Source organism: Ranitomeya variabilis, chromosome 4 (genome assembly GCF_051348905.1).
Source record: "Ranitomeya variabilis isolate aRanVar5 chromosome 4, aRanVar5.hap1, whole genome shotgun sequence".
Taxonomy (NCBI): Eukaryota; Metazoa; Chordata; class Amphibia; order Anura; family Dendrobatidae; genus Ranitomeya; species Ranitomeya variabilis.
This window is the reverse complement of record NC_135235.1, coordinates 428,305,278-428,318,724: the sequence shown is the minus strand read 5'-3', so window position 1 is coordinate 428,318,724 and position 13,447 is coordinate 428,305,278. Positions and strand designations below refer to the sequence as shown.

At 47.9% G+C, this 13,447-nt stretch overlaps 1 protein-coding gene across 9 annotated transcripts in view; it reads right to left on the bottom strand.

Moving 5' to 3' along the window:
• Nucleotides 1–13,447, bottom strand: part of CCDC57 (coiled-coil domain containing 57) — a 122,967-nt gene that overhangs the window by 64,810 nt on the left and 44,710 nt on the right. For all 9 annotated transcript variants that reach the window (XM_077251381.1, XM_077251391.1, XM_077251384.1 and 6 more), the window contains 2 exons: nucleotides 9,978–10,052; nucleotides 4,666–4,866 (listed from right to left, as the gene is read on the bottom strand). In XM_077251381.1, the coding sequence (XP_077107496.1) occupies nucleotides 4,666–4,866; nucleotides 9,978–10,052 (276 nt within the window). The remainder of the gene's footprint in view (nucleotides 1–4,665; nucleotides 4,867–9,977; nucleotides 10,053–13,447) is intronic.

Here is a 13,447-nt window from a genome sequence, read left to right as displayed (position 1 = left end):
GTGTTTTTCATACACAAACGGCAGAAACCATGTCTGTATACAATACTTATGGTATAAAGTCACTTTAGACGCTTTCTTTGGGAAACACATTCTTATAACCACAACTTCTGGTTGGCGGGAACTCAAAGGTAACTGTCACAAGCAGTGTGAAAGCTATGAGAGCCAAAACGAGGTTCTCAAAGGCTTGCGTTGAGAAGTGACCAGTGGTTAGCTCCATGAAACACTGGAGCAATCCGGCAGGTCACAACCTGCTGGAGACCGAATGGAACGGTGCTGAGAACAAAACAAGAAGGTGGCTGGGAAGTATAAAGGCCCCGTCTCACATAGCGAGATCGCTAGCGAGATCGCTGCTGAGTCACTAGTTTTGTGACGCAACAGCGACCTCAGTAGCGATCTCGCTATGTTTGACACGAACCAGCGATCAGGCCCCTGCTGCGAGATCGCTGGTCGTGTCGGAATGGCCTGGACCTTTTTTTGGTCGTTGAGGTCCCGCTGACATCGCTGAATCGGTGTGTGTGACATCGATCCAGCGATGTCTTCACTGGTAACCAGGGTAAACATCGGGTTACTAAGTGCAGGGCCGCGCTTAGTAACCCGATGTTTACCCTGGTTACCAGCGTAAATGTAAAAAAAAACAAACAGTACATACTTACCATCTGATGTCCGTCAGGTCCCTTGCCGTCTGCTTCCTGCTCTGAGTGCCGCCGTACAGTGAGAGCGCAGCACAGCAGTGACGTCACCGCTGCGCTCTGCTCTCACTGTACGGCGGCACTCAGTCAGAGCAGGAAGCAGACGGCAAGGGACCTGACGGACACTGAAAGGCGAGTATGTACTGTTTGTTTTTTTTGGTAACCAGGGTAAACATCGGGTTACTAAGCGCGGCCCTGCGCTTAGTAACCCGATGTTTACCCTGGTTACCCGGGTGCTGCAGGGGGACTTCGGCATCGTTGAAGACAGTTTCAACGATGCCGAAGTCGTTCCCCTGATCGTTGGTCGCTGGAGAGAGCTGTCTGTGTGACAGCTCCCCAGCGACCACACAACGACTTACCAACGATCACGGCCAGGTCGTATCGCTGGTCGTGATCGTTGGTAAATCGCTATGTGTGCCGGGGCCTTAAGACTGAGGGTACTGTCACACAGTGCAATTTTGATCGCTACGACGGCACGATCCGTGACGTCGCAGCGTCGTATGATTATCGCTCCAGCGTCGTAGACTGCGGTCACACTTTGCAATCACAGCGCTGGAGCGATGCCGAAGTCCCCGGGTAACCAGGGTAAACATCGGGTTACTAAGCGCAGGGCCGCGTTTAGTAACCCGATGTTTACCCTGGTTACCAGCGTAAACGTAAAAAAAACAAACAGTACATACTTACATTCCGGTGTCTGTCCCCCGGCGTTCTGCTTCTCTCCACTGTGTAAGCACCATAGCCGGAAAGCAGAGCGGTGACGTCACCGCGTCACCGCTGTGCTCGCTTTCCGGCCGGCAGGCGCTCATAGTGCAGAGAAGCTGAGACGCCGGAGGACAGACACCGGAATGTAAGTATGTACTGTTTACTTTTTTTACGTTTACGCTGGTAACCAGGGTAAACATCGGGTTACTAAGCGCGGCCCTGCGCTTAGTTACCCGATGTTTACCCTGGTTACAAGCGAACACATCGCTGGATCGGTGTCACACACAACGATCCAGCGATGTCAGCGGGTGATCAAGCGACGAAAGAAAGTTCCAAACGATCTGCTACGACATACGATTCTCAGCAGGGTCTCTGATCGCTGCTGCGTGTCAGACACTGCGATATCGTAACGATATCGCTAGAACGTCACGAATCGTACCGTCGTAGCGATCAAAATTGCACTGTGTGACAGTACCCTAAGAGAAGGGGCATTACATTAGTAGCATCTCTCCAGTGCTGCAATAAAAAAGGAATAAACACAGGAGTGGTGCTTTAACAATGACATTGACTTATAGTGTAGCTATTTGCCATAGGTGGCACAAGCTAGGAACCACTGGTTTCTGGAAGAGGGCTAATTTGCATATCATGAAGCACAGCATTTATTTATTTTATATAATGTGTGTGTGTGTGTGTGTGTGTGTGTGTGTGTGTGTGTGTGTGTGTGTGTGTGTGTGTGTGTGTGTGTGTGTGTGTGTGTGTGTGTGTGTGTATGTATACACACACAAGTGGTATAGAAAAATGACTTCACTTACAATTAGCAGCTGGAACATCCAAGGTCTGAACACCTCGGCCTTTGGATGTAAAACAAATGACCCCGATTTTATACAAAGACTGAAAAACATAGCCATTCAGATTCTCCTAGAAACATGGACCAGGGCCGAAAATGAATCCCTGGTGCCCATCGGATACAGGGAAATCTGTGTCCCTGCCCTCAAAAATAAAAAAGTTTGTTAAACATGGCTGCTGCTCAGGAGGAATATTGATCTGGCATAAAGAAGAGCTCCATCAGTACATGAAACCGGTGAAGAGAGGAGACAGCCACATATGGTTTAGAATCAGCAGCTCTTACAACAAGAACCGCTGTAGCGTGAGTGTGAACGGTAGAAAAACGGCTGATTTCCAGCAGAGTCGCAGAGTCGCGGAGTCAGACAGGGCTGCACCCTAAGCCCAACACTCTTCAATATTTACATCAATGAGGCGGCCACAGCTCTGGAATCTTCCACGGCACCAGGTCTCACACTCCATGACACCCAGGTGAAATTCTTGCTGTATGCAGATGACCTACTGCTGCTGTCACTAAATGAGAAAGGTCTCCAAGAAAACCTGAAGATCTTTGAGAAATTCAGCTCCACATGGGCACTCCCACCAACCCAAAGAAAACCAACATCATGGTGTTCCAGAGGGGAAAGCCAAGATCAAACCAGCACCTTCCATTTGTGCTAAACAACTGCGTTCTTACAGAAACGGACAAATACACCTACCTGGGCCTGGAAATTCACTGGTCAGGGAGCTTCAAACAAGCCATAGAGACCCTGAAGAACAAGACCTGCAAAACCTTCTATGCCATACGAAGGAAACTACCATCTGAAGCCTCCAGTGAGGGTCTGGCTAAAAATGTTTGATGCCATAATCACCCCAATCCTCCTGTACGGCAGTGAAGTCTGGGGCCCTCACACATACCCAGAATGGTCAAAGTGGGATTCCAGTCCAACAGAAATATTCCACCTGGAAATCTGAAAACACCTTCTCCAGGTCCATTGGAGCACCACAAACAGTGCCTGTCGGGATGAGCTGGGCAGATTCCCTGAAGAGGGCGCTGAGCTTCCAGGCTCACCTTCAGAGTAGCAACCCAAGCTCCCATTCACCATAAAGCCATGCTACATATAGGTGGTCCCCACAAACCAGGACCCCCAACCTGACCGAACCATCAACCAAAACAACCTGACAAAAGCCAGACTCAAAAAGATGGTAGGTGAGGGGCAGGAGAGGTACGTCAGTGACTGGAAGAACGAGATCAGCAGCTCACAGAAACTGACCATGTACCAGAGTCTACAGAGAGACTACAGACTGGCTCCATATCTGGTGAAACTCTCGGACCCCAGAGACCCCCAGATCCTCAGCTGGTATAGACACAGTGCCCACAATCTGGCCATCGAGGTTGTGGCAGACGCCGCGTCGGGGAGCACTACAGCTCCAGGAATCTCCCTATTTGCTCATAGCAGGCTTGCCTACAACAACCACGCTGAACTAATCTTGATATATGATCGTGCAGCGATTATTATTCCCGTTACTGGCTTTTATTTCACAACTTCCTGTAACTGATGAAGGTCACAATTGACCGAAACGTTTTCCTGTGTTTACTACAATAAATTTTTCCTGCTGCATCCTACCTAAAGTTGAGTGCTAGGTCTCTTACTATTAATCTACTGCCTACACTGTGACCTGTAGGCCCTGGAGGATGAGACCCACTTCCTGTTACACTGCACCAAATACTCAGCAGTGAAGGACACTCAGTTCAGGAGACTATCTCTTTCCGGATTTCAGCTTCATGAAGGAGGAAGAGGAAACATATATCCTGTTGGGGGAAGAAGAGAGCGCGGTTGAGATAGCAGCGCAGTTTGTGAGCGCGTACCATAGGATGCGAGAAAGACAACCATGATATGCCATGGACTACTTTAGCCCCCACCCTGTACCCCATCCATCGTTCCCACAGTCCCTACCCAGTATCCCCACTGTCCCTACTCACTACTGTACACGTCATTTGGCAAAACTAACGTTATATTTGGTCCTGCCAATAAAGTTTCTTTGAATTGAAGGAATATATATCAAGAGAAAACACAGTGGTTTGACAAAAAATGGCTTCACCCAACCACTAACCATGAGTGGAGAAAAATTTTTGGTGTTATTCATATTGTCTGAAAAAAGGTCCGAGAAAGCAAATATTCTGCCGGGGTATGTAAACTTTTGAGCACAACTCCTCATGCCAGACAGTGAAATAATACTACACTATCAGATCTACAACTACTTTACAGTGTAGACCACTACAAACCCTTTTACAACTACTTCTCAGCCAGTAAAACAAGTATTGTGCTGGGATTGCTTGATAATCTATGTGCGAATAGCCAATCCTTGTCAGCAGTCCTTTGAAATGTTCTCCTAAAACTATGTATCCTGTAAAAAAGGCAGTATTCCGTGCTGATGCGTTTGTACTTACTTGTCAATGGTGCAGTCCTTTTCTGCCAGCACTGCTTGCTGACTGCACTGAGCTCTTTGCTGCTCCACCTGTAGGGTTTCTACACACATCTGCAGCTCTTTCTTCTGCTTCTCCAGCTGCTGCACATGCTCAGTATGCGCTTCCTTAATTGATCCCAGCGCCGACTCCTTCTCACGAGCAAGGCGGTCTAGGTGCACATGCCTGCAATGTCACATCACAAAATATTCATTTTCCACTTTATTACATTGTACATTGTTGAGGGTCATTACTGCTCTTACTGAACAAACCCTGTACGGGCAGCCACTCCATTTTTTGAGCAGTTTGGCCATTGGCCAATTGGTGCCACACATGGCCTTTCAATAAATTACAGTTTCTTTAGCACTGTGTAAAATTCAGATTTTCCTTTTTTTTTCCAGTCATAAAATTCTAGCCACCCTAGCCTCAAGCTTACTCACAGAACAGCATTTTAGGGTGCTTCATCAGGACCGCATTTTATTGTCCGTATTTGGGCCACAGTTCCTAGTCCGACATCAGGACTCCTGACATGAACTAACAGCCTCTTATATGCCTAGGAGGCTTATAGTGTAAAGAAGTTACACTACCCGAGCAATAACCAGAAAACATATACCTCACCGACTGCACAGTTCTCCATACAATGGCCACCGTAGAGGAGCATGTGACCAGACCTGTCCATCAGTCTCCTCCAATTGGAAAACACCTCGAGTGGGAAAGCTGCCTTTCTATTGGAGGACACTGATGGACAGCTTTCCCACTCGAGGTGTATTCCAATTGGAGGAGACTGATGGACAGGTCTGGTCACATGCTCCTCCACCAGCAGCCACTGTATGGAGAACTGTGCAGTCAATGAGGAAATCGAGCAGGAGGAGAACCGGTGATACTTATATCACAGTATATGTACACAATATCATATCCCAACACATCCGATAATGTAAAGATAAAGTGGCCAACCCCTTTAAGAGCCTCTGTCCGAAGCCTTTATAGACTGCGCAAGCGCCGGCGCAGTCTGGACCCCACAGAGTGAAGCAGCCCAGGAGATCGCGGTAATCGTAAGCACTGAACGCACACCGCGATCTCCAATGGAGAAGCAGGGACGTGTCAGTAGGGTGAGTATATTCTATATTCACCTATCCCCGTTCCACCGCTGCGCGCCGCTCTGTCTTCCACATCCTCTGCCTGTGACGTTCAGTTCAGAGGGCGCGATGACGCGCTTAATGCGCGCCGCCCTCTGACTGAACAGTCACAGCCAGAGAACCCGGAAGACGGAGCGGCACGCAGTAGTGGATCAGGGCCAGGTGACTATAGCAAGTGCCGGGGGCCTGAGCTAGCGGCGACTCTGGTTCCTGACCCCCACAGCGCGCCGGTGTCCCCGCCTGCTCAGGCCCCCCAGCACTTGGCGCCCAGCGACAATAGGCGAGTATGTTATGTTTTTTATTTTATTGCAGCAGCATACAGGGCATATAATACTATGGAGCATCTTATGGGGGCCATCAACCTTTATGGATCAGCATACAGGGCATATACTATGGAGCATCTTATGGGGGCCATCAACCATAATGGAGCAGCATACAAGGCATATACTATGGAGCATCTTCTGGGGGCCATCAACCTTTATGGAGCAGCGTACGGGGCATATGGATGGGAGCAGCACATTACAGAACTGTGGCGCAGGATGGGAGCAGCACATGACAGAATAGAGCAGCACATGACAGAACGGGGGTGCAGGATGGCAGCAGCACTTGACAGAACAGGGGTGCAGGATGGAAGCAGCACATGACAGAGTGGGGGCACAGGATGGGAGCAGCACATGACAGAACGGGGGCACAGGCTGGGAGCAGCACATGACAGGATGGGGGCGCAGGATGGGAGCAGCAAATGACAGAATGGAGGCGCAGGATGGGTGCAGCACATGTCAGAATGGGGGCGCAGGATGGGAGCAGCACATGACAGAAAGGGGCCGCAGGATGGTAACAGCACATGACAGAACTGGGGCGTAGGATGGGAGCAGTACATGACAGAATGGGGGCTCAAGATGGGAGCAGTGCATGACAGCATGGGGGCACAGGATGGGAGCAGCACATGACAGAACGGGGGGGTAGGATGGGAGCAGCACATGACAGAATGGGGGCGCAGGATGGCAGCAGGACATGACAGAATCGGGGCTCAGGATGGTAGCAGCACATGACAGGATGGGGGCGCAGGATGAGAGCAGCACTTGAAAGGATGGGGTGCAGGATGGGAGCAGCACATACCAAAATGGAGGCGCAGGATGGGAGCAGCACATGACAGCATGTGGGTGCAGGATGCAAGCACTACATGACAGGATGAGGGCGCAGGATGGGAGCAGCACATGACAGCATGGGGGTGCAGGATGGGAGCAGCACATGACAGGATTGGGGTGGAAAATGGGAGCACCACATGACAGGATTGGGGTACAGGATGGGAGCACGTGACAGGATGAGTGCTCAGGAACACAGTAGCACATCACAAGATGGAGGCACACAAAACAGGATGGGGGCTGCACATGACAGGATGGGGGCGCAAGATGGTAGCAGCACATGACAAGATTAGGGCGCAGGATGGAAGCAGCACATACCACGATGGAGACCATATACCAATATAAATGCTCGCCACCCGGGCGTAGAACGGGTTCAATAGCTAGTACATATATAAACATGCATCCTCTTTCTAGCAGGAGGCCATGTGAAATGGACTGTGATTCTGAGTTTTTCACATATGCCTGCTTTTCATATACAGTATATTGGCTACTCTCTTGTTTTTTTTTCTTCTTGCAGGTTCTTCCCTTTGCTCCCCACAAATCACATCCTTGATAACTGGATGGATAAACCCTTACCAGCCCTGCCAGTGATGTAGCCAGTGTAGAGTGTGTAGTACACAGGTCTGCCCAGCTGCTTTGGATGTAGTGAGGGTTTGCCTCTGGTGCCCAATATGACCAGCTGTAATACAACATGGTGCAGATTCCCAAAGGTAAATAGATATATGGTCATGACAGATGACAGTTCCTCTTTAACATTCTGCACTACCACTCACGGAAATTACAGGATGGAAATATGTTGTTATCTTCAGGGCTATAAACAGCTTGTTTATATAGGACAACATGATGCTCAGTTTAATTAAAGCTTCATTAATATTCCACATTACTAGGATATCTCAAGCAATTTATTGTATGGCAAACAAAAAGCCCATATGCCCCTGATGCAAAACAAGGGATACCAAAATAAGGGGACTCCATCCCTCTCGGTGTCATCTTCTGTAATTGATTACCTCCCCCTCCAGCATCTGCAGGTTATTAATTGCTAGAAATAGTCCTGATGCTATCACATCAGGAGTGCGGTGAAATTAACATCTGTGTATGCTTAGTGGTGCTGACAGGAGCAGCGGACATGTCTCACACCGTTTGCGCTTTCCAACATATCTGTTCTATATCATCCCTCTGCATTTTTGTGCAGGCGCAGTTCATGGCCTTGCGCAAGTGACATACACGTCACCGCTATTCCCGTGCATGCGTGGTAATGACATGGTTGTTACTGCGCCTTTCGGCCACAATCTGCGCCTGCACAAGTGACACTGCGGTGGCGCCTTATGGGATTCGGGGACAGCGGCCGGAAGTTCTAACTGGCGATTATATATAGAGATGCCTTAGAGCATCTGTTCTACCACAGCATGTTCCTAACAAGGCCACATTCACACGTTCAGTATTTGGTCAGTATTTTACATCAGAATCTGTAAGCCAAAATCCGGAGTGGAACAATCATAGTATAACAGAAACACGTCACCACTTCTGTTTTTATCACCCACTCCTGGATTTGTCTTACCGATACTGATGTAAAATACTGACCAAATACTGAGGGAAAATACTGACCAAATCCTGAGGTAAATTACTGACCAAATCCTGAGGTAAATTACTGACCAAATCCTGAGGTAAATTACTGACCAAATCCTGAGGTAAATTACTGACCAAATCCTGAGGTAAATTAATGACCAAATACTGAGGTAAAATACTGACCAAATGCTGAGGTAAATTACTGACCAAATGCTGTGGTAAAATACTGACCAAACATTCAACGAGTGCAAGTGACCTATCAGTTAGATGCTGAAAAAAAACCTATGAAAACTATTGTATAATTTCGTCATCATTACAGATACTAATGAACATTTCACCTAGCCACCAAAATATATTAAGGAAGAAAGAAAATAATATATGGTTCTGTGCTAAAGTTTTAGGCAGGTGTGGAAAATAATGCTGCAAGGTAAGAATGCTTTCACAATTAGAAGTGTGCATTGTTTTTACCAAACCACAAAATGCAAAGTGAACGAATCAAAGCAAAATCTAAATCTAATCAATATTTGTGTGACCGCCTTTTGCCTTCTGAGTAGCATCTATTCTTCTAGTTACACTTGTACACAGTTTTTTTATTGAACTCAGCAGTGTGTTTGTTCCAAACATCTTGGAGAATTAACCACAGATCTTCTATAGATGTAGGCTGGTGCAAATCCTTCCGTGTCTTCATATAATCTGTGATAGACTCTTATGATATTGGGATCAGGGCTCTGTTGGGACATATCATCACTTCCAGGACTCCTTGCTCTTCTTTATGCTGAGCATGGTGTATGTTTGGGGTCATTGCCCTGCTGCAGATCTTGAAGCCAATCAGATCTGCCTCCTGATGGTCTTCAAGATGTTTGGATCAACTTCCTTGCCGAATTCTTTGAAAATCTGTACAAGTCTACCATGGAGAACTCATGCTGTTTTTAAGGTGAAGGGCGTTTTCACCAAATATTGATCCGATTTCTCTTTTGTTCACTCACTTTGCATTTTGCTAATTGATAAAAATAATCTATTAATACTTCGATTTCTGGAAGTACAGGTTGCACCAATGGTCTGTCCAACCTGCTGTGAACATAAACCTGTGTATACTAAATGGCACATCATGTAGGCATCCCTTTCCCCCCCTGCCACTCTACAAAGAGGCAGAAAACCCCCAATAAATTACTGCTATATACTGTAACAGTAACGTAACCGTATAACAGAAGAGGATCCATATGAACTCATGATTTCTTTTTGTGTTCTGATAGGGTTAAAGGGTAACTGGTAAAAGTAAGATTTTTCCATTACAAGCATTGATTAGATTTCTGGCGATAGGCAGTTTCTGAATACATTTCTGTTGTTGCCTAGCAACAAACTATATCACCAGAGAGTGACACTGAGGGATATCGATGTTCCTGGGGAAAGAAACATTGACACAGCTGAGGGGTTCTCTAGTCCTACTTACTTTCTTTGGAATGTCGCCTCTTGTTTTGCCATCTGATGCTGCAATGACTGTAGTTTCTCATCCAGTTCCTTTATTCTACAAGTCATAAATACAAAATATCGTACAATGGATACATGAGTGGCACATACAGAGACCTGCGCTGGGCTAGTACAGTGACAAAGGGCCATAGCTGGGCTAATGACAGAGACTGGTGTATTGCTCATCCACTCAACTTTCCTGCCTTGTCTGTCTATATGAAGTGCATATAATCCCCACCTGGTATGGTTTGTTACCCATTATTTTCTATCCATATGTACAGTACTTCATTCCTCTTGCGTCTCCCTTGCATACCTGAATGGTCAATCTAACCCCTCCCCCTCTTTATGACCTGGCTTAACTGTGAACATGTGCTCTGGACACACACGCCCACATCCCTTCTCAACATCCCTTCTCAGCTGTGAGCCCTTAGGTGCACATAAATTCAAAGCCATGAGTCTGACCATCTTTCAAATTACAGATTTCTAATTACTCTGAATTAGACTGGAATTGGACTGGAATTGACTGGATGGTAAAGAAATAGAAAACTACTATAATGTTTCGGTTTCTATTTACATTCACCCCCATACTACTTTATTTCTTCCTATCTCCTGTAATCCCTCCACCTAGTAAGGAACTAGTAATTTCCCCTTCATCCTCCCCAGTCACCTCACCTGCTCCACAGAACTGTTCCTCCACACATACAATCCTTTTTCTCCAGACACAAACGGCCACATCATGTCCTATCCTGCTCCCACCTTCTAACGCTCTGTCTGCTACTCCTCATTGCTGGCGACGTATCCCCTAATCCTGGCCCTCCTCAACACATCCCCACACTCATTTCTAATCCCCTGCCATGATCCTCTACACGTCTTCGCAACCACAATATCCTCATACCCATTCAACTTGCCCCCACTCCCCCTACCTGGAGCACTATGGAACGCACGCTCTGTCTGCAACAAACTGTCATTTATCCATTACCTCTTTATCACTAACAAACTCTCCTTCCTCTGCATCACTGAAACCTGGCTCACCCACTCTGACTCAGCCTCTCCAGCTGCACTTTCTTATGGAGGACTCAATCTCTCTCACACCCCACGCCCCACCAGCAAACATGGTGGAGGAGTTGGCTTGCTCCTGTCCGATACCTGCTCCTTTACCACAATTCCACTACCACCCTCTGCTACTCTTCCCTCATTTGAGGTGCACTGCATCCGCATCTACTCCCCCTCCAACCTCCAGCTGGCTGTCATCTACCGCCCACCAGAACTAGCCATCTCCACCTTTCTCAACCACTTCACCAGCTGGCTACTTCACTTCCTCTCAGCCAACATCCCCACTATCATCATGGGTGACTTCAATATCCCCACTGACACTTCCACCCCAGCTGCCTCTAAACTTTTATCGCTCACTGCCTCCTTTGGTCTCACTCAATGGTCCTCCGCAGCCACCCACAAAGATGGCCACACACTGGACCTCATCTTCACCCGCCTCTGTTCCCTTACTAATATCACTAACTCACCCCTCCCCCTGTCTGACCACAACCTACTGACATTCTCTTTCCTCTCCTAGATCCCCACTCAACAAACCTACTCACCCTAGCAGAAATCTCAAACACCTAAATTTACACTCACTCTCTGTGTCCCTTCTCCCTCTTACAGACATAGCTTCCTTCCATGACACAGATGCTGCTGCCACTTTTCATGACACCGCAATAACAGCTACACTTGATTCGGCTGCCCCCCTCACACATAGCAAAACTCGTACAATCAACAGGCAGCCCTGGCTGACCAGCCTGACCAAATAACTGAGACGGGCTTCCAGGGTCGCTGAGCGGAGATGGAAGGGATCTCGTTCTGCTGAGCACTTTATCGCATACAAGCAGTCCCTCACCAGCTTCAAGTCCACTCTTACTACCACAAAACAAACCTACTTCTGATCTCTCATATCCTCCCTGACTCACAACCCTAAAGAGCTCTTCATCACTTTCAATTCTCAACTCCGTCCCCCAGCACCTCGTCCCTCTCCTCTCATTTCTGCTGAAGACTTTGTCTCTTTCTTTAAGCAGAAGATAGATAACATCAGACAAAGCTTTGGCCCGCAGCCCCCAATGCCCCTCCTCTTGACTGCTCAGCCCAGTTCTTCTAAAGCCAGCTTCTCCACCTTGACAGACGATCAGCTCTCCACCCTTCTGTCAAGATCACATCTCACCACTTGCACGCTAAAGGCGCTCACGTCCCACCTCATCCCTAACCTCGCCAAAGTCTTCATCCCAACCCTAACACAACTCTTCAACCTCTCACTTACAAACGGTGTCTTCTCCTCATCTTTCAAACATGCATCAATCACACCAATCCTCAAAAAACCCTCCCTCGACCCATCCTCTGTGTCCAGCTATCGCCCGATATCCCTTCTCCCTTATGCCTCAAAACTACTGGAACAGCATGTCCATCTTGAACTGTCCTCCCACCTCTCCTCCTGCTCCCTCTTTGACCGGTTACAATCCAGCTTCCGACCACATCACTCAACTGAAACTGCCCTAACTAAAGTGACCAACGACCTACTAACCGCCAAGAGCAAGCGACACTACTCTGTCCTCCTCCTCCTGGACCTGTCTTCTGCCTTCGAAACTGTAGACCATTCCCTCTTGTTACAGATTCTGTCATCTCTTGGCATCACAGATTTGGCCCTATCCTGGATCTCATCATGTCTAATAGACCGAACATTCAGTGTCTCCCTCTCCCACACCACCTTATCATCTCGCCCCTTGTATGACGGTGTTCCCCCAAGGCTCAGTTCTATGACCCCTACTCCTCTCCATCTACACCTTCGGCCTGGTACAGCTCATAGAATCCCACGGTTTACAATATCATCTCTATACCTATCCGGACTTGACCTCACTTCCTTACTGACCAAAATCCCACAATGTCTGTCTGCTATTTCATCTTTCTTTTCTGCTCGCTTTCTAAAACTGAACATGGACAAAACAGAATTCATCATCTTTCCCCCAACTCACTCTACCCCTCCACCCGACCTATCCATCAATGTCAATGGCTACTCACTTTCCCCAGTCCCTCATGCTCGGTGCTTCGGTGTGATCCTTGACTCTGCCCTCTCTTTCAAGCCACATATCCAAGCCCTTGCCTCCTGCTGCCGAGTCCAACTCAAAAACATTTCCCGGATCCGTGCATTCCTTGACCATGAAACCACAAAACACTAGCGCATGCCCACAGCATCTCCCACTTCGACTACTGCAACCTCCTACTCTCTGGCCTCCCCTCTAGCACTCTGGCACCACTCCAATCCATCCTAAACTCTACTGCCCGACTAATCCACCTGTCTCCCCGTTATTCCCCAGCCTCTCCTCTCTGCCAGGCCCTTCATTGGCTTCCTATTGCCCAGAGGCTCCAGTACAAAACACTAACAATGACATACAAAGCCATTCACAACCTGTC